Source organism: Peromyscus maniculatus, chromosome 3 (genome assembly GCF_049852395.1).
Source record: "Peromyscus maniculatus bairdii isolate BWxNUB_F1_BW_parent chromosome 3, HU_Pman_BW_mat_3.1, whole genome shotgun sequence".
NCBI classification, from domain to species: domain Eukaryota; kingdom Metazoa; phylum Chordata; class Mammalia; order Rodentia; family Cricetidae; genus Peromyscus; species Peromyscus maniculatus.
Window position 1 is genome coordinate 79,460,761 of NC_134854.1, and position 27,824 is coordinate 79,488,584.

Below are 27,824 nucleotides of genomic sequence, written 5' to 3' on the forward strand. Positions count from 1 at the left end.
GCCAGCCAATAGGAAAGAACACTTACAACAGCTCAAAGACACAACAGAGCCACCCACTGGGGCAGGAACAGTGACAGAGGAGTACTTTCTAGAAGAAAATCCCAAGCTTACTGGACCAACTGAAGAGGGATTTGTGCCTGTGCCCCCGGTACTTTGACACTGTGCTGAAACATGTCAGAGTTCTGTGACGGATGCTTCAGAACACACGGAAAACCTCAGGTTCTCCCCCGCCGTCAAGACAATGTGAAAATGCTAGAACACAAGGCAGCTACATCTGGTTCAGGCGTCAGCCAGTCTTGGGAAAGGTGAGTTGGCTTTCCCCTGGTCTTCATTTCCATCCCCTCCACAAACACTGTCAGGGAAAACTATTAGTCTTTGAAATGAGCAGTTTTGTGGGTATCCTGTGTAGCTCACCCAGCCCAAGTTATCACCGTTTTCATCATCTTGAGCCTACTTTATAGCCCTGAAATTAAAGAAAACAGATGGGGAACATGATTTTTTTGCCTACAGAAAAAGAACCTTATCAAGTGAAATACAACTAATTACTTCCTTGCAGATACTGACAAGTCTTGACAGTTTTATGTTATTAAGCAAATTCATTTCTGCTTTCCTGGTGGCCTTAATTATCTGTCTGCCTTAGGATTCTTCTCTGTGCTGGATACTTACCTCATTACTATGACAGAATGCCTGATATAAAGAACTTAAGGTAGAAAAGACTGATTTTGGCTCATGGTATTGTAGGTCTCATTCATCGTGGCACGGAAGGTGTGGGAAAAAAGAATTTATGTCAGACAGAAAGATGAGAAGGTGAGATATAGGAAGAGACCAGGGCAAGATCTCAGGGACATATGCCTAGTGGCTAATTCCTCCAACAAAGGCCCACCTTCTTTCATATGTTGAATAATGCCATCATATTATCTATCAGAAGATCCATTGCCTCAAATCCCTATGGTTTAATTGTTTCTGGAAACACCCCACAGGCACACCCAGAAGTGTATTTCACTCATGTTCTAGGCGTCTATCAATCTGATCAAATTGACAATCAAGATGAAGCTTTGCATCTTCCAAACTATTGTAATGTTTTCCTGGTTTCTTTAACAATTAAATAAACCCATCGATGCATGCTTACTATATATATATCTTAAGAAATTAGCCTTGAGCAACTCCAAGGAGCCATGTTATCCGTGGCTAACATCTGCTGCCCCACCTTGAGGAATTCTTCTCTGATTAGGCTAACACCACCTACTGGCCACTTGGATTACCTGCAATAGTTCATATACTAGACATCTATGCTACAGAATAATATCCCCCAAAAGAAATAACTCTATATGCTGGTAAGGAATAAATTTCAAAATATATTTAAGAAGGGGCAGTGTGCATTAAAATTTATATGCTATTCTTTCTCTAGTAAGAAACAAAAAGAAATATTTTTACAAAAAGCCCCCCCAAAAAAGGACAAAAACTATGAAAATTACTATCTATAGTGGATGGAATAGGAATAGGGAGATTAGGCTAGATATGAGGAAATGACTTCACATTTGTAAATATTTTACACTGTTGGACTGTGTAAATGTTTAATATTAAAAATAAATGAAAATGTAAAGTATATAAACAGAAACATGAATCTAACTATATGTCAAATTAATGATAGTTATAATCGAATATAGAGTGAACTATTATCTTCTGAAAATTATAGAACTATGCATCTTTAAAGGAATTTTAAAGTCTTTGTGGCACTGGGAATTGAACCCAAGACTTTATACATGCTAGGCCAGAAGCCTACTACTAGGTTACTCCACCAGGCCTAAGAGATCAGTTCTAAGGATATGTGCCCACACACACACTGGAAAAAATTCTTAGACTTGGTGGTACTCATAAGACAATAATCTTAAATTACATCACATGTAGGCTACAGAAAATTAGCAACTCCAATGAGGATGTTGGAAATCAGAGCTTTTATTTAGGAAGGAAAATCACATTAAAAAAAAAATTGGTGAAGGAAGAGAAGAGGCACATGGCTCTCCGTATGAATACATGATCATATTCAGTAGAAACTGAGAACATGTTTGATGAATGAACTATTATTCCAAACTGGGAAAAACATGAAAATAAAAAGTGAGAAATGTGAGCAAAATTGGTTTCAATTTTTTAAGTAAAAAAAAATGTACCACAGGCAACAGAGTGGAAAAGAATCAGAGATGGTCAGATACAATACAAGAAAGACAGTAAGAAAAGGACCAAGGATGGCAAATTACTTCCAGCACAGCAAGAGTAGAACCTGTGATGGCCAGATGCAGGAGGACTCCAGGGCAGAATCCTACCTCATACAAAGAAATAAGGCCTTTTGAGTCCACTCATATAGGCCTATGGGATGGTTTCCACAGGACCAAAGAATCCCTAGGGTAGAAATAGGGCCCTGAGGCAGCATACAAATCTTGAATTGCTTCTAACATGTGACTTAGGTCCAGTTTCCTTTTTAGAAAGTGGATGGGCAGGAGCAGCTTCTTGGGAAGTGATCTCAGGAAGCAGCAGAAGGCAGTGAGAATAAACCATGGAATGAGAATGAAGCAAAGACAGATGCATCAGGGAGTTGCCATCATTGTGGGAATTTTCAACAGGCTTGTAGTTTTCAAAAACAATATTTTAACATCTGCCCTATATTCATGTATCGGATATGTCTCTTCCAGACAACTCAATAATATCCCTGAGTTGCCCTATCTTAGTCTACTGCCTCAGTTGTTACCTAACCCTGAAAGAGAAGTCCTCCTATCTGGGTGTGCTTTTCAAACAGAAGCCAAGAAATCCAGAACTGGTATTCCCCAACCAACTCCCATATTAGTCTCATACAGTCAGGGTAACTATTATCTAGCCCTATTCAAAGGCCAGATACTGAACAGCTAGGAGCATCTTTGATATCCTAGAACCCATTTCAGACAGGCCAGTCTAAGTCTGTTTTTCCTGCCTTGCCTGTTCCTTCCCAGCAAAGCACAATGACACTCTTATGCCAGGATCTGCATCTTCCTTGGCCACATGACCAACCCCAACACTCCCTGAGTGGTCCCAGACAACGAGATCCCCTCCTGTCTTCTCATGGTATCTGTGTGCCTAGCTACCTTCGATGTCAGTCCTCTGCTGACCTCTTGAGTTAAACAATAACATATTCAAATGTAGAAAAATAGGACAAGTAGGGCTAGATTCTAGAAAGATCTTCAGAGGAGCTGTCATTAATTTTCTGAATTATTTCAGTGAGAAACGGGAGAAGCAGCATCTTCCTCCAGGCTGCCATTGCCTGTGGGCAGGGGAGCCACTTGGGTAATTCCCTGGCTTTCTTGGTTCTGTCCACACGTGAGCATGGGATAACTCCTTCATGGGTCAAGAATCTCTAGAGCAAACACCGAAAGACAAATGCAGGCAGAGATTAAAACCAGGGCCCAGCAGAAGCAAAGCCAGGCCTAGTACAGAGTGTCCACAGTTTTGCATCCCAGAATATAGTCAGAATCCCCTGTCCCCTGATCTTCCCTAGGAGCACAGTGGGTCTCTGCACTGCTTCATCCCAGCTCAAGCTGGTGGGAACCTTTTGGATGACTGAGAAAGTGGACACGAACTGCTCCTCAGTCACGAACGTGGACAGAATAGTCTCCAGGGGCACTGCACAGCCTTCTCTGACGAAATGAAAACTAAAACTTCCCCCACTCTGATTTATTTTTAAACTGATTTTGAAAGCATGAAATGCTTCTGACTAAATAGAGACAAAATACAGAAACAGAATCACATGGGTCTTTTCCAATAATATCAAAAGCCCCATGAGGGAAATCATAGGTAAACTAAACCTTCAGGATACCAAAAATAATGTGGCTCAGGTGCAGGAGGCAAGCAGCTCTGCTGGGCCCACTCCATCTCATCTGCTCCTCCTGCCTCCGAAGCCAGCTGTGTGCTCCTCCGACCTGTCCAACTCAGGACCTACCCATTCTCCTGCTCTCTCCTCTCTGTCCCTGCTATAAATCCTTTCCCTTACTTCACAATGACAATTTTTTGTCTATCCCATAACCCTTCCAGACTAATTGTAAATCCACTTGATTCATAAACTCCATTAGCAGTTGTCTGTAGCCTTAAGCACAGCATGAGAAGGAGCAGTCACATTCCAATGTGACACCATCCAGTACTCACTATACACTGAGAAGTGCTATGATATCTGATGAGAACGGCCTTAGTAACTATTGGACTAATGTGTCTTCAAGTCCCGTTGAACATTAGCACATTAAGTCTCCAGGAGATTGAATAACATGGATCATAGAGTGAGGGGAAAAAAAAGCAGATCACTTTAACCAAAATTCTCACTTTCCTCATTCCGGGTTCTGGGTGATACATCACGCTCTTTATACTTTCACATAAGAGCAAACACAGATACACAATGTAGCTTAAGAAGAATGGTCCGTGTTCCAGAAAGTCTTTTACACAGGAAACAAGATTCACTGGGGGAGATCCTGGTCTCGGGCCTTGAGGAAGCAGTTTGTAGCTTTAGGGAAGGGAGCTCAGCTACCAGGAGGAGGAACCACGCAAGGTAAGTTTAATGGGCTGAGGAAAGACAAGGGTACAAGCAAATGAGAGGAATGTAAATCAGAAGTCAGCGCAGATTCCTTTTGTACTGTGCCTCAGGGAGGCAGCCTAATAAACTGTCGGCAGGAGGAGCCCAAGGTGATATGGTGATTCTATTTCACCCTGACAAGTGACTTATCAACTTGTTCTGGGTTTTTAAAAAAAATGTATAAAATCTTGGCTGGCAGAGGCTGAGAATTTAGAGTCTTGCAAAGCAGGGAGCAGGGAGGAGATTTAATTCTCCAGAAAGAGAGCGAAAAATGTCTCAGTGGTTCCCAGAGTGTCTGCGGCATGATTTTGTATCCATCCTTCCCCTGAGATGAGGTTCTTCTCTGGGATTTTACTCGCTAAGATTAAAGGGATGGTGCAGAGAGAAGGGAAAAGGAACAGTATGACAGAGTTGAGCCACTGACGCTATTAAATTCCTACGGGTCTGTCTAGAAGTCTATAACACCTGGAATATCCCCCCAGCAAATTCCCTACTGGGCTTTATTTTTTTTTTAAATCAATTTAAGTAAGTATACAAAGAAAAGAGCTTTCTATGGCGTCTGCATGTTTTGTTCTCATCTGTCCCCCTCCCCACTGACCTCCCCATCCCCTGCACCCCTCTTGCTGGGACCTTGCCTTACTCCCTAATCAGCTTCCTCCGCTGTCCCCTCACACATATCCCAGCATTCCATTACCTCCCTGTACAGCCCTTGCCCTTAAGATCTCTTCATCCCTTGTTATATTCTCCTTTTTAGTTTCATGACATCCCCCCAACACACATGTATGCACACACACTAAAATCTAGGCTCCATATGACAGAAACATATGGCATTTGTCTTTCAGTATGAATTTTTTTATTATAATAATGACTTCTAGTTCCATTATACTTTTTAAAGAATGAGGATTTTGTTTTTCTTTACATTTTCATAAAATCCTAGTGTGTATAGATTCCACACTTTATCCATTTTCTATTGATGGACATCTAGAAGGAACCATATACAACTATAGGGTGGTTCTGTTTACCAGTTATAGTGGATCTTGCAACAATCAACATGGATACACAAATATCTCTGGAGCGGGGAGCAGTGGGACACGGGTGCTATGAAAGAAGGGAGCAGGAAGAGCAGAGATGGAGTGTTATAAAGCATAGCCTCATGGCCATGCAGAGCTCCTACATTGTCCTCAAAGTCTATTTACAGATTAATCTGATGCAGCAGATCATTAGACAGTGAGCCCATCAGTTCTAAGAGGAAAATTCGTGATGGTTCTTTATCCATATAAAAACAATGAGCCTATTCAACAGAGTAGTGATGCAGACAAGATTAAAGGGCCATTGTTTCCAATAGCATTCTAAAACTCTATTGGACAGACATCTGATGATGTTAGTGAATTAATATGAGGGCATTGGTTAGATGAATAGTTGAGAGTTACATGAGAGCATTTTAAAAGTTTTCTACAGTTTATATTTTCACTAATTCAGACACTCATACCCCCAACATTTAGGGAAATTTTTTTTAATGCATAACTACCTTGAAACAAGTTAGTGTCTGCAAAGCATGCAGATATTCATGATTCACCATCTGCTAGATGACTCATATGTAAATCTACCTACTATTCCTTTGGGACATTTCAGGGTTGATGTTTAACTTCGTTATAAAAACTTGGTGGGAATGAATTCAGAGCTAAAGTACATACAAAAGAACTGTGAATACTCAGAAAAATATGACACACTAACCTTTAACCTTAAACAATGTGTGTTCTGTGGTCAAAAATAAATGTGTTAGAAACCAATTGCTTGGAAATACACTAGAATAGAGAACTTTTTCCCCTTTGCGCCCAAATTATACATTACTGGTAATAAAATAAATAGAGTAGGTCATCCGCTGGCAATAAGCTACTTAGGGAAAAGAATTGTGACTTACTCATCTTTACTACCTCTAAGCCCAAGGTTGACTCTCAAGGTTAAGTTTTTATCTGTTTCTAAGCTGCCTGCTGCATCTCAGATTGTAGGCACCACATGAAAATTTTGTATGAACGTCTCATTAGCCTTGTCTTTCTCCCCAGCAGCTTCCATTATGTTGGGTGTGCTTCTAATTTCCGACTCATGTAGCTCCCCCCTTGTCCTGCTTTCCTACCTGCTCTGTTGGATTAGGAAACCGACCTCCACAAGATTTTGGAAACCGACCTCCACAAGATTTATTGACTTGGAAGACAGACCATTTGTGGTGGTTTGAAATAAAATGGCCCCCAAAGTGAGTGGCACTGTTAAGAGGTGTGGCCTTGTTGGAGTAGGTGTGGCCTTATTGGAGGAAGTGTGTCACGGTGGGGGGGGGTGGGCTTTGAGGTCTCCCAGTGAGACAGTGCACATCCTATTGCTTGTGGATCAAAATATACAACTCTCAGCTCCTTCTCCAGCACCATGTCTGCTTACATAGCACCATGTCCCACCATGAAGATAATGGACTAAACCTCTGAAATTGTAAGCTCCATTCCCCAATTAAATGTTTCCCTTTATAAGAGTTGCTGTGGTCATGATATTTCTTCACAGCAATAGAAAACCTAACTAAGACACTGTTCCTTAAGAACCCTAAGAGCTGCACCTGCAAATATAAGGATTTCAACAGATCCCTCAACCCCATGAGATGGCCAAGGAGCTGTTCACAGCTCAGTCTATGCAAGATGGGGCAACTCTGCCACTGGGCTCCAATGCAAGTTTAGCCAAGACCTAATATATACCAATGACTTACAGCAATAAGTCATGCGGTTGTTTTATTGCTGTGTCCATGTAGCTTGTCTACAGATACCCAATAGTCCAGTACAACTTGTTGAAAAGGCCATATTCCCTCCACTGAATTGCTCTTGCAGTGTTGTTGAAAATGTTAGGTGTGTCCCTATGAGTCCATTTCTGGCTTTGCCATTCTATTTGGCTGACTTGTGGATTTCACCACTCGGTCTTGATTATTATGTCTTGAAATCAAATAGACTAGTCCTTAAGTCATTTTCAAAATTGTTTGACTTTCTGGTTTTGTTTATTTTTCTATATACATCACAGAATATATAAAACTCTATATTTATATAAAATCTTGATAGTATTTTGGTGGGAACTGTGTTAAATCTGGATATCAATACAGAAACAGCTAATGTTTTTAATATGTTGTATCTTTCCATCTATAAGCACATCATGGTAATGAACCATGTAACAGTTTGGTGAACAACAGACTGTATATACAACGGCAGTCCCAGGATGTCATACCATAATGGCATCATTGTGTACATATCTCCCAGGTACGTGTTCACACGAAGACAAATCACCTAGCAGTGTGTTTCTAGACTATGTCCCCATAATTAAGAGGTGAATTATCTGATGTCTTGCACTTTGCATTGCTAGGATTCCTCTCATGAGTACTGCAGTGTCGGTATAAGTCTTGGGTCTACATCTTTGCATCTGACCTAGTTAGAGTACTTATAAACATCATTGTCTCATTTTTTCTATCTAGTATACAGTAATACAATGAGTTTGCATGTTTATCTTGTACAATACAACATTACTGAACTCACTTTTTAGCTGTTGAACTTTGGATAGATTCTTTGGTGTTTTCTACATAGAAGCAATAGTGTCATTTGTAAGTGGGAGATTTCTATTTCTTCCTTTCTGATAGGCTTTCTAAATTTGTTATACATCCATTGAGGCACCAGCTAGAACTTTTAAAAGAATTTTGAACAGTGATGGTATGATATGACATACTTGCTTTGTTCCCAGTTGTAGGGGAAAGCATCCATCTTTTTTTTCTTCAGTTAACTGTAGAGGTTCTCTTTCTACATACTCTTTATCTAACCAATAGACCACCCTAAAATCTGAGATTATGTTTACTACGGGGAGTTGCTGAGTGGTTCTCAGTGTTCTTTCTGCATCAATGGTAAGATATTGTATGATTTCCCTACTCAATCCTATTAGTATAGTGAGCTATATTGACTGATTTTTAGAATTGTCAGTGATCTTGCTATCCCTAGAGTTAACACCAACTGGTTGAAATCTATTACTCAAATATACACATATCACATATTATTAGGGACTATTTGCTAATACTCTGCTGGGGATATTTGCATCTATAATTATAAGACTTTGGTCCGTAGTCTCTTCTGGTGCTATCTTTGTCTGCTATTGCCATCAAGACAATGATAGCTTCGTAAATTAGCCTTCAGTTTTCTCAAAGAAATGGTAAAAAGCTGATGTTCATTTGCTTTGGTTTACAGCTTTCAGCCACACCATGTGAACCTTAAATTTATATTAGTGAGGTTTCTAATCACATAATAGTGATAGTATTGTTGAATGTATTTCAATTTGGATAAGTTGTGTATTTTTGTAAGAGTGAAGTATATTTCATCTAAGCCCTGGAATGTATCTACTGCAGAGATATTGTCTCTCTGATACCTGCTGGCCATGATATTATGTTTCATTTTTTATATTTGTGATTTGCTAGAAGTCTCCCAATCTTACGGATCTTTCAAAGACCAATCTCTTTGTTGTCTTTATTTTTTTACTCACCGTCAAGTGTGGTTTAATACTTGGGGATTTATTTTTAGAAATACAATTAGTCTGTTTCTTCACTGTGCCAGCATCATAAAGTACATGAAGGCAGCTACATTGTCACTCAGTTTCAAGTACAGAAGCTTTACACCTTCTGGGACTGCCATCATAGACGTAGTCAATCCTTATACAGCACATCCATGTATCTTGGTTTTTAATGTCACTAATTATTGCTCTTGACTTTATTATTTACTTCATGGTGATTGATTTTGGTTTGTTTAGCTCTTTTTCAAAGTTCTGAAGATTGATTTTGGACTTCTTTTTAATACATGCATACATTCAGGTGCAACAAACTTTCCCCTCAATCCTGTTTGAGCAAAGTATAAATTTTGAGTACCATAAACTTTGACAAACTGCATCTTTATTCTGACTCAATACAGCATGATTTTATTCCTCTTAAGACCTTATCTTCATGACTGAAGTGTGGTGTTAACTTCCAGTTGTCTGAAGGTCTGCCTCTAAGGGTTTTCTTATTGGTTCCATTATAGCTTAGAGATCACATTCTGCACAATTTCTATTCTTTTAAATTTCTTAAGATTGTTTAGTGACCTGGGGTCAGACGAACTTGGGATGTACCCTTTGCACACTTTGGAAGGAAATGCATACTTGACAGTTACTGAATGAAGTATTCACTTAACAACAATTAATACTGCTGATTGTTGGTGGTTTTGAGTTCTGTAACCTTTCTTCTGTATGTTCTATGTACGATTGGAGAAGGTGTGCTGAAACCTCTAATTGTGTAGCTAGCTATCTGTTTATCATTTTAGCTCTGTCAGATTCTGCTTTATGGCTCAGTCACCGGTAAATAGACATCAAAGATTTGTGTCTTCCTGGTGAGCTGATCACTACCATGGCACAATGTTCCTGACTCTTAATTGCATGGTCTCTAACATGTCTTTGATCTGAGGATATACTGGAGATTTCCATTGATTAATGCTAATATGCCCTCTTTTTCCATTCTTTAACTTTCAACTTGCTTAAATGGTGATATTTGTTTCTTATAGGCAATACATAGCTGGTCATGTTTTATAATCGACTATGAAAATCTGCCCATTAATTGCTATACTTAGATCATTTTAATGTAATGCATTTATACTGGGGACTTACATTTGCTTTGTTTGTTTTTTCATCCCTCTATTCCTCCTGAGACTTACTTGAATGATTTTAGAAATCCATTTTATCTATAGGGTACCTCTGTAGCTTTCTAAGTAGGTATACTGGATATGGAATTATAAATTGGATAAATAATATAATAATAAATACTATAAAATGTCTTATAGAGTGACTGTTTGCCAATTCAAGTATAGAACCATTAATATTCACTTATATCCCTTTGTTTTCCCAATATGAAATATAATTATATTTTTAATAGTATACATACTAGTTATGATATTTGCTTTATGTACAGTTAGAACAACATCAGGTAATTTTGTGATTTGTCTTCAAATACCGTAAGTAATTTAGAAAACTCAGAGATGAAACTTTATTTCCTTGTATTTGGTCTTTGCTGTCCTTCCCTTCCTGGTCTTGCAAGGCTCTTCATTTTAAGTTTCCTTTTGTTTAATAACTTCCTTCAGCCTGATTTTTGTCTTCATCTTCTAATGTGTAGATTGTTGCTTCGTTCCAGGGGAACATCCCGCTGGTTGAAAGTTTCTGGGTTGGCAATTCTTTTAACACTTGAAAATATTGTGTTTCTATGGCTTCCGGTGAGGAATCTGCCCTGTTCACATTGCTTTCCCTCTACCAGCCAGTTGTCTGTTTTCTCTGGCTGTTTTCAAGATTCCACTTGAACTTTTTTAGGAGATGGAGTAAGTGTGTCTTGGCATGGATTTTATTCGTCTTACTCTCTGACACACAAGCAGAGAAAGATGGGATGCTACCTCATTACTGTAAAGTGAATGTACACAAGGTCCCCACTAGGCTGCCACTGTTCCAATGATACCCAGAAAACAGAAAGAGAGGTAATATTCCTTGTTCCATGTGTGATCTCTACTGATACACTGATAAGGATGGCACCATGGTGGCTGGCAATGATATAATAGCTCGTCACCAAGACCCTCTGGTAGCACCCATTAGGAAGGCAGAGGGATGCTCAGCTCCTGGCAGATACAACTAAAATGCGGAGGAAAACCATAGCTCCCCCAGCTGATCTATTCTGAGGCTACCCTCACAAGGGTGTTGTTCCACCTTAATACAGCTTTGTAAGGCTAAGCATCCAAGTTTTCCAATCAGCATTTTTTTTGACATGGGTTGAAATAAGATGTGTTTGTGTGTGTGTGTGTGTGTGTGTGTGTGTGTGTGTGTGTGTGTGTGTGTGTTATTTGACTAGAATAGTGATTATTTTCTCAAACATATTCTATATCAGTAGACTTCCTCTTTCCCACTCTTCACAGCACAGTAGCCATCCTAAGTACATCCCAGCTTGCAGCAGGTGGAAGCCACATTGTCTTTGATGATATAACTTACCAAGACACAGCATATTATTTCTGCTACATTTATAGTAGAAGATGCAGGCTTAGGTCTCAGTATGAGGTTTAGTGGTCTCACACTCTAAAAAGAACATGTGGGATCGGAAAGATGCAAACACTTTTGGAAAATAAAATCTGCCGTGTTTTAAATCCAATTTAGGTTTCAGATAGAGTTCCCCATAGTGCATAATCCAAATTCTATCATTAGATAGGCATTAAAACATGGTACCAATGGCTATGGAAAAGATATGGAATCAGTGTGAATATGGCTAGCTACACTGATATTAAATTCTTCTTTCGTTGCTAGAACCCATGAGGTTCTTTCTTTTTATTATAAATCATTTTTAAATGTTTTATTCAGTATTTCTTTATGCATTTAAAAAATGAAGGTGTTTTCAAGTTATCCAAATGTATCTTTTGCTGGAACTTAAAACACCATCCTAATATTTTACACACCAAGAGAGTAAAAAGAAGACGAATTAGGAGTGGAATCGTCAGATCATGTCTTCCTTGCTTTCTCTGGAGCCATATGGCACACTCAAAACCTCCTAATCTTATTTTTTTTTAATTACTTAAGTTTCACATGTGGACCTAGGAGCAGATACTGTTATCTCCTCTTGGGGGATCAGACACTGGTCTGCAGTTAGACAAAAAGCATACTCTGTTCTGCATCCTGGATCTGTCTCCAACTCCACCAGTATTTTTAGTCCTTCCAGTAACATCACTGGCTCTCAAGTTCTGGTGTGACAAAATTTGCTAAAACACAGGTAATGAGGACCCACCCCAACACTCTCCACATCAGCGGAAAGTAGAATGCGATCTGAGAATCTGCATTTCTATAAAGATCCTGGGACTCCACATGAGAACCATGGACCTGCCATGTCCATCACCTGTAGACATTCTAGAGCCACCATTGGATGTGTAGGAGATAGAGAAGCTCAGACCCTGCAGAGTGTTCAGGAGAGACCTAGAGGAGGAGCTAAAGTATTCAGAAATACTTTGGAGTACATATAAGAAACCAAAAGAAATTCTCAAATCCAGCCTCTGCTTTTTTTTAGTTTTATTGAGAAATAATCAATATCTGAAAGTACGCTGATTTAATGTGTACATTTTGACCTTGAGTCATAAGCATATACCCATGATGCCATCACCACCATCAGGGTACTACTAAGCACATCCATCCTTCACCTCCAAAGTGGCCTCTTGTCCATCTGGGTTTTTGTTGTTGTTGTTGTTGTTGTTCTGGTTTCTTGGGGCTTGTGGTTTGAGGATGTAGTAGAAGCTATCCCTTAACATGCTTTACATTGTGAACAGCAGATCTCAAAGATTTGCTCATCTTTTGTAACTGAAACTTCACACCCACTGAAAACAACTTCCCACCCTCTACTTACTCCATCGCCCAGTAGTCACTTTCTCATCTCTGTTTCTATGAGTTTGCCATTTCAGCCTTCAAAAAACCTTGCATGCTGCTGAGGCCATCTTCCCTGGGTTCTTTACACCTCTTCCACAACACACACCCCTAAGAATACTGACAGCCCAGTCACTAGCTGCAGCCCACAGCCCAGTTCTTCCTTCTCATTATCCTGGTTCCAGAATCCATCCCTTCCAAACTCAGGCTCCCATTGTTTGTGAGAGCCCTTCCTAATGGTGACAATCTAGAAAAACTTCTCTGGACCCAAGCATTCCCTGTCACAACTCAAGCATCACCAGCAGAATGTGCTGTCTTGGTCTCTGTCTCAACCCTGCCACAGTGCTTAGCCCTGTGCACATCATTGCTTCTCCTACCCACTGCTGCTGGGGAAGGGAAATTATTCATTCAGAGCAAAGACCCTAGCTTCATTAGCCATCTTCCCTAATCGCCAGAGCTCTTCAACAGGAGACCTATCTCCATCAGCATCTATACTTTTCCCTCCCAAATAAGATGGGCCAAATCTAAAGGCATTAATAGTCAGCTTCAATTTTTCCTGCTGCTTCTGAAATCACAATTTTCTTTTATTTTTGTTTTATGTGGAAAGGTGTTTTGCTTGCATGTATGTGTGTGTGTGGCCAGAAGAGGGCATAGGGTCCCCTAGAACTGGAGTTATGGCAGGTCTGAGCCACTGTGTGGGTTCTGGAAATGAACATAGGTCTTCTGGAAGGTCAACCAGTGCTTTCTTAACCACTGACCGATAAACCAATCCAAATCCACTATTTTTTTTCAATGATTGCTCATCTCAGGGAGAAATCATTCTCCCATCTTCTAGAGAAGCAATGAGAACTTCAGAATAAAACTGTGTGACTATGTAAACTATGGGACCACTGTGTCCTCTGCATGTCTCTTGAGTGCCCTGGACCTCCTTTCACAGGACTAGTCCAAAGCAGCATGGAACATCTTGGGGCTCTTGGAGTGCAGAAGTACAGCACAGTCTGAACTTGTCCTGCCACACTGTGGCTGGGCCCGAACACTACACGTGGCTCTTATTCCCTGACAAGGGGAATAGCTTTTCTAAGATTAGAAACCACTTTCTCTACATATCAACCCTTCTGACCCCTCCATACACAGGAGTATAGGGCCACAGTGATGTTGATAGGGCTCCAGTCTCAGGATAGCTACCCTCACAATAGGTGCCCTTTTCAAACAATGACCTCTGCACTACTATCTGCCCATAGTTCTTAGGTAGATGTTCTGATTGAAGCCAGGCTGATCAAAAGTCAAAGCTCTAAAGCTTGAAATGAAGGAGAAGATAGACCTGAAGTCCCCCAGGACCCGTTCCTCACCCTGGTGCTTCTTCCTTCTCCCGGCTGGGTCCAGGCCTCATAGCAAAGGCTCCTGATTGTCATTGCACTGGATAACATACCCTCGCTGGGCTTTCCACCTATCTCTGTCTTGTTAAAAGCAAAAGATGGAAAGACACGGTCCTTTATCTTCCCATCTCCAGAGTATCATCCGGGTTCTGGCCCTCTTTCCACGTTGAATGCATCATCCTACGGTTCTTCCAGTATGGCACATGAATAGTGGCAACTCAACAATGGTACAAAGAGAATATTCTTCCCTTACTAAATTCCATCAACTCGCCCTCTCTCTAGCACTTACTACCAAGAGAGACAGCACCTAACACCCCTCTGGCGTTCTCCCAGGGTACTGCACTCTGTCAAGACACTTTCCTTTCCTGCCCTGAGTTGGCCTTGCCTGGAAGGATTGCTGTGAACCATTTTTCCTGTACAGACTTTCGCCCCTGCTGTCCTCATTGACCTCTAGCTAATACACTGTCATGTGACATGCCATCCTTTCAAATCAATCACATAACTTAGAAGCTGTAGAAGTTACCTACAAGAGAAATCACCTTTTCCATCCATAAAGGGACTTACTGCTCCAAGCCTCCTGGTTTCATGGTACAAGGACCCCTTTCTCCTCCCACACCTGTGATGTGTCAGGAATTCCCATCAAGGTAAATCCTGCACGTGGCATGATCAAGTTACCACTCTAGATTGTACATCCTTCTGACTGTTGCTCAAGAGATGAAGAATAAAAATAAAAGGGATAAAAGCATATCCATCATCCTTACTGACATACTTATTTTGGAGATCATGGTTCCAAGTAGGAGGACAGTGAAAAATCGGGCCCATGAGGAGTGTTCATTGTAGTGTCTACAAGGCAAGCACTTAGTGCTCTGTCATTAAGCAGACATCATTACAGTTCTATAAAAACCATATCTGGTGAAATCAACCCGAAAAGTTGAAACTTTCTGAAAACAATGACAGCAGCATTTAGAGGAATCCCTATAAATAGAAAAATTATGCTTTTAACTTGATGTGTTACGATCACTCTGGTCATGTCACACTCAGGAATCGTCAACCCCACGTGGGGTAAAACAATGATGGGATGGGATGGGATGTCAACAATCCCGTAAAAGTTATTAATGCCATTTTTCAGATTGGAAATCCAGGGCCCAGAAAAGCATAAATAAAATTAAGGAAAAGCAAGTAAGGCAAGGGGAATCTCCATCTGCTTTTATTTAAGAGCCAACCACTTCTCCACTTGAAGCAGAGCAGGTTTCCAGGGCATCCTGCCCGGCCCTTCTCTGGCTCCAGCATCCCCACTGCCTTCCCTGGAACCCATTCATTCCAGGGCATCCACAAACTTGCTATGTAATGTACTGATCACATAGGCATGGAAGCCTTTGAGAAGCTTTTGGTGGCTACGTTCTTATCAAGATCAAGACCTGGACAGATTTGGTGGGAAACAACAGCCTGGCTGCAGCCTTGGGAATATTCCTGAGCCCAACGGTCAATCCATCTGAGCTGCAAAGTGTCACCAAGACGGTGGTGTACGTGCACACGTCCACAGTGGGTTGCAATGATGCTGTACACACGGATAGGCCGAGTAGTGAGTGAAGCTTCCTCCCCTCAGCACCACTAAACCCTCTCCCTGTAGTGCACTCGGAGGATATGCCTTAAATAGCACCTCTCCAGCTGTGCTGTGAACAAGAAACAGCTAGGGATGTCTTCCAATACAGGCCCCGTGTCACGAGGTTTGGAGTGGGAGCCCAGGGCTCTACATTTCTCAAAAGCAAGTGTAAGACTGATTCAGCTACTCTAGAAACCAAGCTTCAAAACACAAAGGCCCAGAGAACAGCTTGGAGACCACAGTTCCAAGGACCAAAAAGCCCATGGCCAGGAGTAGCTCACGCATGGTGCAGCTGAAGTGCAATGTTAACCAGCAGGAGACATTTCCTACACCACTGTTTGAGTAACACCTCACAGAATCATAGAGGTAAATCACGTGAACAAAGGCCCTTAGTGAACATGTTCTAAAGGAGCCCAGGAAGAGAGAAGCAAAATTTACTCACGGGAGAAGCGGGCAAGTGGACGGGCATTCTTATCTCCTGCTTCATTTGCAACTGGGGGAAAAAAAAACAGAGGACATAGTAAACAACAAGACACATGAAAGGAGACCATATACATCCCCCCCCCACACACACACACACAAATCACAAGCTATTGTCAATGCTATTTATTGGTTACCCTCTACAACCTGAAGGTGAAGCCCTTATTGCTAAAACACCACTTTCTTATTTCATCGAGCATGTAGAGAGAAATCTAGCTGGTCCCCAACTAGAAGCTATTCCCTACTGACTGGCATTCAGGATGCTCGAAGGTCCTTTGCACACTACTGGAAGAGAAAAGTGATCATTAATATTACCCAGCTATAAACCCTGAAACTTACAACAGCAGCCTGCCTTCAAGACAGACTGATATGATAGGGGTACAAATGTTGTAGGGATAACCAGCCACTTTTTTATTGGATTTAAGGTCCACTCCGTGAGATATAATCCATACCCGACATTAGTTATGAGACCAAGAACTGGAGACTAGATCAGTCATAGGACCTAGTGGAAAACCTCCTACTATTGTTCTAGTAAATGAACACAGCAATCAAATGACTCTTAATGGTGTGTGTTACACCCATGGATCAGCGCTCTACTCAACCCTCATCAGAGAAGTTCTTCTTGCAGTAGACGGCTACTAACAAAGAGATCCACAACTGGACAATGGGCACACAGCCAGAGACTTGGAGCACTCAGCCCTAACTGGGATGCCTTCATCAAACCTCTTCCTCAAGGGATCTATGTGGAGGAGGGGCCAGGGAGATTGTAAGAGCTAAAGGTGAGGGATAATGTCAAGGAAACACCAGTCTTTCTGGCACAACAGCCCTGAGGCACATAGGGACTCACTGAGACTGTGACAATGAGCACAGGGCCATCACACATTCCAGACAGACAAAATCCCAGCAAGAGAAGTGAAAGTGGACACACCCCTCACCGAGAAGCTACTTGCAAATGATAGCTGTCAGGAGAGGAAAAATCGGTTTCCTATAATGAAGTACACAGGGTGTATCAGCCACACTCCAGGGCAGGCCTCCTTCTCAGGAGTAGTTCGCTGAGACAGACTCCAGGTTTTTGTATGCTTGCTCATTTTTGTTTGCTTGGTTGGCTAGTTTGGTTTGACTTTTTTTGTCCTTTTGGCTTTTGTTTTGTGTGAGGGAGAACATGAAGTTGGATGGTAGAGAGCTGGAAAGAACTTGGGGTCAGGGAAAGAATATGATCAAAATATACTGTATGAAAAAAAATTGTTTTGTTTTTCAAGACAGGGTTCTCTGTATAACAGCCCTGCTGTCCTGAAACTCTCTTTATAAATCAGGCTGGCCTTGAACTCACAGAGATCCACCTGCTTTTGCCTCCTGAGTGTTGGAATTTAAGGCGTGCGCCACCACGCCCAGCTAAGTTCATTTGTTTTAATCTAATTTTTAAAAAGAACAAGGCACGTGTGCTCCAGAGTATGTCCATGCTACCACTAACAGTCTGGACACTCTTCCCGTCAGCTACATTTGAGTCTTAAGTGGGAGAAAGCAACCTCCCTTTTCTGGGTTTCCACGGCTGCATCAACACCTAAGTGAGGCTGACGCCTCCGTCACCTTCATTAGAATATCTGGATAAACTGGCAAGAACTAGAACCTCAGCCTGGCATGTTTGGAGAGGTTAACCAGGCTACATCGAACAGATTCCCACACAACTGGCCATCCTTGGGCCCCAAACTTCCTCTAAAGGGTTGTCCTCCAACACATGAGTCCACACCAAGCTGCTAAAACAGGGAATGTTCTCAGAGCCCAGGTTGGGCATCTCAGAAGAGGATGGCAAAGTTGGGCTTTGTTAGAACTGACATTGAATTCAGATGTTAACAAATATGAGAGTTCACAAAGGGGAGGCCTGGTGAAGCCCTTTAGAAAACCTCTCTAAAAGTCCCAGGGCAGAAAGCTCCAAGGGTGTTTTACCTCCCCAACCTCCTCTCCATGATTTATAATAGAGCACACGAAACCACAGTCACTAACTCTACAATTTATATCCCTGTCACTTCAAACAAAACGAAGGTACATGTTCTCCTGTAGAAATACAAGTTTCACTTGCCTTTTTATTTTATTTATTTTAATTTTGTATGTGTGTGTGCATGCATGTATTATAGTGTGTGTAAGTATGTATTACTAGAACATTTGTGCGTGTGAATGCAGGCGCACACATGCCCCAGCACATGTATGGAGGTTAGTGGAAAACCTCGGGTATCATCCTTCACCTTCCACCTTGTTTGAGACAAAGTCTCTGCTGTTTTCCCACTGTGTATGCAAAGACAACTGGCCCAGGAACTCCTGGGATTCTCCTGTCTCTGCTGCCCATCTCCTTGTTGAAGAAGGGCTGGGATTATGATGTTCCTGCTAGGCATCTGGCTTTTATGTGGGTCCTGGGGGTGCGATCTCAGGTCCTCACACTTGCTTGCACTGCAGGCACTTTTAACACTGAGCCATCTTCCAGCCATTGCTAGATTTAAATATTTTTTTGTTTCCATTAAGATTGATATGTGTTGTTTTGTATATCCATAAAAGACAGACATAAATATTTGTGATCTGTTTGCATGACACACAGTCCAACCAACAATAAAATCCTGTTCATTTTAATTTAAAAAAAAAACTGCCAACAGCAGACAGAAGAGATTGCTAGTGAAATCATCGCTGCATATGAAGTTGACATAGCGGGACAGGAGACTCAGGAATATCATTTTACAGAACCATTCTACAAATGGTGAACGGAGTCGTACCTTTCTCTAGGACTCCTACAAGGTAAACAATTAAAAGTTCACGGCATTTGTACATTCAATCTTAGTCTCTTGTGTTTCTGGCTTTGGAGTCATCCGACGGTGTTTCCACTTTTGCTGCGTTATACAAAATGACCAGCAGGGGGCGGTGCTACTGCACACATATCACAGCATTTAAAAAATAGAAACGGAATTACTACTTCCATACCAAGGGCACTTCAAAGAAACAAGATTCTCATCTCAGAAAAGGGCCCGGGGGCTCTCCTAGCATTCTTATGACTTTTGTCTTCTACAGCTTCTGGTAAAATCACTACTGAACATAAGTAGTTTGCACTTACATTCTTCCTCAGGCAGAGCAGGCCTGAGGGCAGAGCAGTCCCTAACCTCTGGAGGACTCCCCGGCCACACTTCAGACCCTTACAGGAACCTGACTGCAGCTAGACATGAAAAGCATTATTTCTGTGAGCACTTGGTAAACTTGGTCAATTCTCTAGAGTTTTCTAGAAGAAAGTTCGGGTTACATCAATAAAAAGAGGGGCTAGGGATGAAGAAGAAAGAAGAAGCGGACTGGTTGTGTGCTTCTCCAGTCCTCGTGTTCAAACGTTTCCTCTTTAGACACTGTATACCTCTGAAAAATAGAACCAACTTTTCCCACCAATGAAACAAAACCCACCCTTACTGAAGAAACTGATGGGCTACGTGTAGAGCAAGCAGGATGACTGTGTCTGTGACTGTGACTGTGAACACAAGGACTAGCTGCTAGCCTTGGGAAGGCACATTCTCCCAGGGTTGCTATTTCAGACCAAGCCTTGGGCCTCCCCTCCCAGCTACCCTAGCCAAAGATGGGAATTGTTGACCCAGATCCAAGTTATACCAGGAGAGGCAGGCATCGAAATCTAGGCCAGTGAGGTACCAGGAGAGTTGCCTCTACCCAGAAGTAATGTGACAGCCCAAAATGACTGTCCTCCATGAAGTGCAGACACCACGCTCCCCTGCTGAATGGTTTTCAGTGATAGCTTACACTATCTGATCCAACTCCCTTGGCCCGGACTCAAAGCCCTGACACTGACTTAACCTTCCACTACAGCGTTAGTCAGCTCTCTGTCACTATAACAACTACCAGAGGTGATTCATTTACAAAGAGTAAAGATCTGTTTTGTTCATTCTTGAGCTTCCAGACCACAATCCAGTGGACCCACCTGCAATTTATGCCTCTAGTGCCAGATGGTATTGGTAGGGGGTCTTGGTAAATCACAACTAAGGCACATCATAACCACGAAGCAAGAGAGAATTTGGAAGGGGCTGGGATCCTATAGTCCCTTCAAGATCATGCCTCCAGAGACCAAAGGCTGGCCAGCAGGGTCCACCTCTAAAGGTCTCACCCTCCCCAGCAGTGCCACTCTGAGCACAAAGCCTTAGGCACATAGGCTTTTGGGGGTACATTTCCAAACTATGATGATCACAGTTCCCACAGCATCTTTCAGTACAACACCATTCGCATGCTCTCTCGGAAACGCCCTCCCGGGTCTTCACCGGACCCACCCCTGCTTATCCTTTGGGTTGATGTGCATTTCACGGTACATCCCAGAGATGTCTGCCTGTTCCACTTCATTCCCCTTCAAAACCAGCTCTCCAACTGCAGCAGACTTCAGAACCACACAGAAGGTTTTCCGAAATGCAGACCACAAGTGCAGAGCTCAAACACAGTGAGAATGGTGTGTGTCCAAGAAAATGTCTTTCTGAGAAATTCCCAAGTGACTTGGTGGCTCCTGGTCTGAGATGAATTTTTCAGAAAAGCTGGCATAAGCTGTAACCTGCTCTACCCAAGGCAAGATCTTTAACTTTTAATTTTCATATTTCTATTCTTTCGACCAATGATGGCCACTGTGAATAATGTGGTCAGTTGATGTTTCTAGAACAAAAGCAGACCGAATAGATACAAAAATGCCATAGACAGCATCAAGACCAGACATCTCAGACAGGCTTCCAGTCACTCTGTATGAAGGTTTGGTTCATTTGGGCCCACATGCTTATACGTTTTAAATAATTAGCTGCCTGTACTGATAAAAAGTTTATATATATATATATATATATATATATATATATATATATATATATATATATATATGCTACTGACTTCTTTAGGGATATAAGATCCCAGACCCACCAGACAGAAATGCATGTCCCCAACAATGGACAGCTCTGCCTCCTGTCTGAGATAGAGCTCTTTTCTTATTGTTACTGCAATTTACATGCTACCCTCATAGTCCAGAGATTAGTGTCAGCAGGATCTTGTAAAGGGCTTAAACAATGGAATAATGCTACCACAGAGGAAAATACTACAAAGAGTGATCATACCCAGCTTGACTAAGCCCTTCCATTTCCAGACCACACACTTTTTTTTTTTTTTTTTTTTTTTTTTTTGGTTTTGGTTTTTCGAGACAGGGTTTCTCTGTGTAGCTTTGCGCCTTTCCTGGAGCTCACTTGGTAGACCAGGCTGGCCTCGAACTCACAGAGATCCGCCTGGCTCTGCCTCCCAAGTGCTGGGATTAAAGGCGTGCGCCACCACCGCCCGGCCCAGACCACACACTTTTAGATAGGTTTGATGGCCCATTGTCTGCTGGCTTGGACATAGCCAAGCTCCTTCACCAGCACAAGAGCCTTCATGCATTATTTGTTTTGCATTTTACACACACACACACACACACACACCACTCACACCACACATCACACATATACATACACACACCACGCCACATACATATACATACTACACGCACAAATACAACATGCACATCATACACACATGTACACACCACACACATAAATATAACATACATACTACACACATAAATACACCATACACAGCACACCACACACACACACACACACACACACACACACACACACATACACACACACAAAGCTTTAATAGTAGTTCCATTTATCAGGTTAATCAGAGCTTGAATTTGACAAAGGGTATACAGATGACTGCAGATGTATGGAAAGGTATCTATGCTACACTGTTATCAAAAAACCCACAGATTCTAGTCATGTCTATATGCAATAGATTCTGTCAGTCTTGACCTGCCTGACAAGCATGCATGTGTATATAAGCATGGAGAGACAAAAATAAAATATATACTGCCAGATATGGGAATAATTGGTTTTTTTTGTGGCATAGTTGAGAAAATTTGTTACCTTTTTTATGTTTATGAATAAGGGCAATAATTCAGATTGTTACTTTTTTATATTCTGCATCAGGGCAATAATTTAGGATACACATGTGCCATGTTTATATTCAGTAGAAGTATTTTATCAAAGGGATAGAGAAAAGTTGGCTATTGTTTTGCATACTATGATTGTGGATACACACACACACCATGTTTTAGATCCAGATCTAAGACCAGCCTCCAATCATATGTTACCCTTGCCTCGTGTGATCTTCAGAGCACTCCCCTTAGACTCAAGCGGTGCAGGTCTGCTCTTCTCAGCAAGTTGTCCCCAACCCTCAACATTAGTGAACTGCACCTGGCAGAATGTTAGACTCACTTGGGGAACTTCTCAAGTTCCTGCGCCCAGACAACAGCTTAGACCAATCCAACAGTGCTTTTGAGAGAGGACCCACCACTCCCTACATCTTTATTAAAGTAACATTCACAAAGCATGTATCTCAGAGTAGTGCCCCTATTCTGTTCTTCTTAAGACGTTACTGTTTTGTCACTGTATCATAAGCTGAAGTATGCCTCTGCTTAAGTAAGATTCAGCTGCTAAGGCCGCAGACGTGATTTGTGAGAATCAGCTGACAGGCAGCTCTTCTTATGGTGCAGGATTATGGAAAAGAGGATTTGGCTCACATTGCTGCCAACTCCCCATGCACACCATGTGTCCTGAGCACTGCCCAGGGGCTGGGCCACAGAACTTGATTCTTGGAGGAAGGCAACAGCCTTGACACACAGGCCATCCAGGGAGGTGGCTATGTCTCTCCATCTACGTTGATACAAGTATAGTCAGTAGGAAACCAATGCGATGGTCACATTGATCTTGGTGGCATCCCAGATCCACTGAATTAGAGTCCCATCGAAGAGGGAAGGCAACATCTGGACTGTGGTGGCACACCTGGGAGGCAGAGGTGGCAGATCTCTGTGAATTCGAGGCCAGCCTGGTCTACAGAGTGAGTTCCAGGACAATCAGAGCTACACAAAGAAACCCCGTCTTAAAGGAAAAAAAAAAAAAAGAGGGAAGGCAATGAGGTGTGCTAGGATCTCAGATTTAGCAGCATTCTAAAATTACATTCACCTCCATCCCTGGTGGTTTTGCTACATGTTTTCCCTAAAATATATAAATCAATAAAATTGTCTATAAACAAATTTCTGAGTAAGGACTTTCCATGGAGTCCAAGGCCAGGGAGACGGTGGGAAAATGAACTCAGAGCATCCCAACCCCAAACACCGAAAGGAACTTTGATGTCTCAGCCAAGCCCCAAACAATCCAGGCCACTGGGAAGGACAGCAGAGTGCATGGGAAGCTTCGGAAGGCCGAACAGTTGTGGCGGTGAAGCAGGCAGGTGCACACTGCTTTGTAACCAAAACTAGAACCCAAAACACTGCCGCCCATGTTTTGGAAGCCCTGACACCTGGGTAAGTGTAAAGGCAGCTGAGATGCCAGCCACCGGCTACAGGGGGCAAATACACAGTGGGTGGCAGCCCAAGGCAGAGCCTGGCTTCCTGCGGGGGCATCTGCCCAGGCCCTGGGGTTTGCCTCAAGCTCTGGGAGTGGCCTGGGAACCCTCTGCAGGTGAGCTCCCTTGGGAAGCCTCATGGGGGAAATGCCAGACACGGTGGACCTCCCAGAGAAGTTGGAATGAGTGTCCAGGGACCCTCTAAGCACTGGATTATAGAAAGCTCAGAACTACCCACAAGAGCTTGACTTTACCTCCCCTTCAACTTGCAAAGACCCAAACAGCATCAGAAAAACAGGATGGTGTGCTGGGGGAAAGATTCCTTCAAAGATCACAGGTAACTACCTTGTTTCGATGGCGCTTTCTAAGTAGAGACTTCCATCAGTCCCTCTTTCCCTGACCCCTCCCCCCACACCTTTCTAGCTTTATTCCCTCCTGCAGCACCGATTGCCTACATGTAAGGCTTGTCTTTCTCCTTCCATTTCAACCCGAGACCCACATAAGCATAGATTCTCTGTCAAATGGGAAAAAAATGCTGTTCTACTCAGAGGCTAAAGCCCAGGACCAATATTTAGTTAATGATCAGTGGCCAGGCTCCCACAGTGCACCATGTGGAGTGTGTCAAGCCGAGAATATTTGGAAAAGCACAGGAAGACAGAAAGATACAAAGACATCAATATCCTTGAATAGCTATATGTGCTCCAAAGATCCATTCTTCACTTCAAAAAGATGTAGCAAGCATTGAATGAATGGCAAACTCCAGATGAACGTGTACACCCCTTCACATTATATAGGACTACCATTCCTCGGAAAGGGTGGGTAGTTTTTCAAAGACCACATAGTTGAGCAACACACCCTCCAACCAAATTTTGGGAGCCAAATTCCATGTCTTTCCACATAGCTCATTTGCCTTCCAGAAGAAAAGATGGGACTTTGATCTGGTAGCACAGGTCTGTAATCCCCACCAACTCAGGTGGCCAAGTCAAAAGGATCACAAGTTCAAGGCCTGCCAGGGCTACAGAGTAAGCTCAAGTTCAGACTAGATAACTTAACGACACTCTGTCTTTGTCTCAAAACATTTTTTTTTAAATTGGAGGAACAAGGTCTTGAGAATATAGCTCAGTGGTGGAGCACCTGCCTAACATGCACAAAGTCTTAGATTCACTCTAATACTAACAACACAGAGGAGGGAGAGATAAACAAGCACCACAGGGAAGGCCGCTCTGAGAGAAGAGCCAGGCTGCAGGCTGACCCTCTCCTCTATCATCCCTAGACTCAGTGAAAGACAGGTAAGTAGCAGATGGACAAGTGGGGAAGGTCATTTGCCTGGCACATGATGCCTGGAATACGCCCAGGAGACTATCAGTAGTAACAGCACCTTCACTGATAGGAACAGGGTGACCAGGAATCATCCCAACAGGACTGAGAACTAGGGGAAGCCTCCTGCAAAGGAGTATCAGTGTGGTGTTCGTTCAACAGCCCCAGTTCCCAGGTGTCTCCAGAAGTGCAGAGTGAGCCTTCCACAGTAGAAAACAGCAATTAGGAGAGGGAAGCAGGAATCAGACCCTTCTCAGCATGAATCAGTAGTGCTCACCAAAGCAAGTCCATTCCCTCCCACAGGTGGAGAGAGTGGCATGGCAAGAGATCATGTGGCCCATCCAAAACCAGACCAAGCAAAGCTGAGAATCAAATCTAACCCCCGTGTCTCCTGATCCAGCTCCTGTCTAGTGTTCTTGGAGAAGGGAATGTGCCCATTCCTCTAAGATCCACCACCATCATTTTTCAGATACAAAGGGAAAGTTGGGATCCCTTTGCCCCACTTGGTTGAAATAATCCTGAGGTTTGACAAGCATGGGGTCTGTTCACGCTGATGGGAGATAGCTGAACCCAATGCAGGGTAAAGAGTTCTGAAGCACAGACAGGTTGGTGAGGCATGTCTGTGACAGTCACCAAAGCCTGCCATTGCTGAGATATAGAAGGTGAGGGAGGAGGCAGTTTGGGTAAGTGGGGAAATCCCTGCCAGGTTAGACTTAACATAGAAGCATTGACCATAAATGGATAATGAACAAAGATTTATTTTCTTCAAGTACATTTTAATGGTCGTTTAAAGTAAAAAAATACTATGTAATATGACTATGAGCCAATTTACATAGTTGGTTACCTCTTTCTTTTTTCTCTACAAAGCATTCTATGATTGTTGCTATTTATTTATTTACCTGCTTTTTAGATGTGGAAACTGAGTCTTTGAGATCAATATTACCAAAGACAAAGTAACTAGTAATGCAGAACTGAAAAATGAATTCAGTATCATGTTATACCAGAGCCATGAGCCATGACATCCATCAATGTTCAACATCTAACGATCAATGAGCCTCACTGACACACAATCCATGTTGACAGGAATACCCTATCTATTCTAACTCAAGCTGGACACATGGCAGAGAAGAGTCCTGTGTTCACCTGTTCCCTGCAGAAGCAGAGCTTAGGCATCCTACTGCGTAGTCTCTCCCCAGAGACATAAAGGGCATCACGCCCCTCCATGTGATTCCTTCCCACTGCTGCATTCAGAAGTTCTGGGCATTGCCTCATTATACCCTCCAGGCCAGTTTGGTTGTCAAGCCAACTATGAATCAGCCTCTTGTATAGATGACTCATCATTTGAGAGTAATGAGACGGTGCACCTTCCAGGCGCTTCTCTTTGAGAGCACTGGCAAAGTCTTTCAGAAGGTAGGACAGCTTTCCTGCTTGCTCAGCCTGGCTTAAAATGAAGCATGGACAGGAAAAATAAAATCAAAGGAGCCCTTGCCAACCTGAGAAGATGACTTAAAAAGATGCTTCTGTCACTATTTGAGGAAACTGAGTCGTCGTATGGAAAGAACTGTGTGAACTTTCATTCTTCCCTGGTCCTGATTTCAGGCTTGCTTGTTTGTCCATGTCCTACCATAGTCCACAAACTGTATTTTGTTTGTCTATGTCCTACCATAGTCCACAAACTGCATTTTGTTTGTCCATGTCCTACCATAGTCCACAAACTGCATTTTGTTTGTCTATGTCCTACCATAGTCCACAAACTGCATTTTGTTTGTTTTGCTCTATGTCCCCATAGCCTATAGAACAAAGTAAGATGTTAATGAAAAGTGAAACTGACTTAGTTTGACCACTTCTTGGCTCCCTTCCCCTGGCTACTCTTCCTTCGTTTTTATGGACGTTCATGGCTCTGATACTCAGATACAGCCATCAGTTACCCTCTGTTGCCCCTTCCTGACTCTCCTCCACCTGAACTGTGCTAGATGAGAGTGTGGACACAACCTTAAACCCATCTGAGATCCAAGACCGGGCCCTGAGCTTCCTGCACTCCAGTGCAAGTTGCTGTTGTAGGAAGTGTTTAGTATTTCAGGGTAGAACTCCTGACCACACTACCAGGACCTCACCTCAGGGGACCCAGGGCTCACTGGCAAAACCAATTTTTAATACTATTATTAGTAATGTTCTCCAAACTGTCAAGTGCTAAGGGTTCCTGTAGCCTGCAATGAGTAGTGGTAGGAGGCTTCCAGGAAGACAGGAATGCATGAGAATCTGACACTTCAGTCTAATGCCTTGCAGCCACCATAGATGCAGGAATGCAAGGATTCTACACATCTGCTCATTAAAACATCCTAGTTACTAAACCAGGGAACAGCCAACCATTTTCAGTTAACAAGAACCAAAAGTATGGGTGGAATTAAGACATGCCAATCTGGCTGTTCAAATGGATAGCTCATTACACTCCACCCAGACAAAACAAAAAATTGTAAAGAAGACAAAGAGAGACACTGACGTTTATCAATTTTTCACTGTATGCCAGGCACTGGTAGCAACTTCACTCCTGTAATTTCGATTT

At 42.4% G+C, this 27,824-nt stretch overlaps 1 protein-coding gene across 4 annotated transcripts in view; it reads right to left on the reverse strand.

The window, feature by feature from the left end:
• Pde1c (phosphodiesterase 1C) overlaps window positions 1–27,824 on the reverse strand; it is a 429,787-nt gene that overhangs the window by 324,754 nt on the left and 77,209 nt on the right. For all 4 annotated transcript variants that reach the window (XM_042273371.2, XM_076566854.1, XM_042273372.2 and 1 more), the window contains exon 2: window positions 16,470–16,520. In XM_042273371.2, the coding sequence (XP_042129305.1) occupies window positions 16,470–16,520 (51 nt within the window). The remainder of the gene's footprint in view (window positions 1–16,469; window positions 16,521–27,824) is intronic.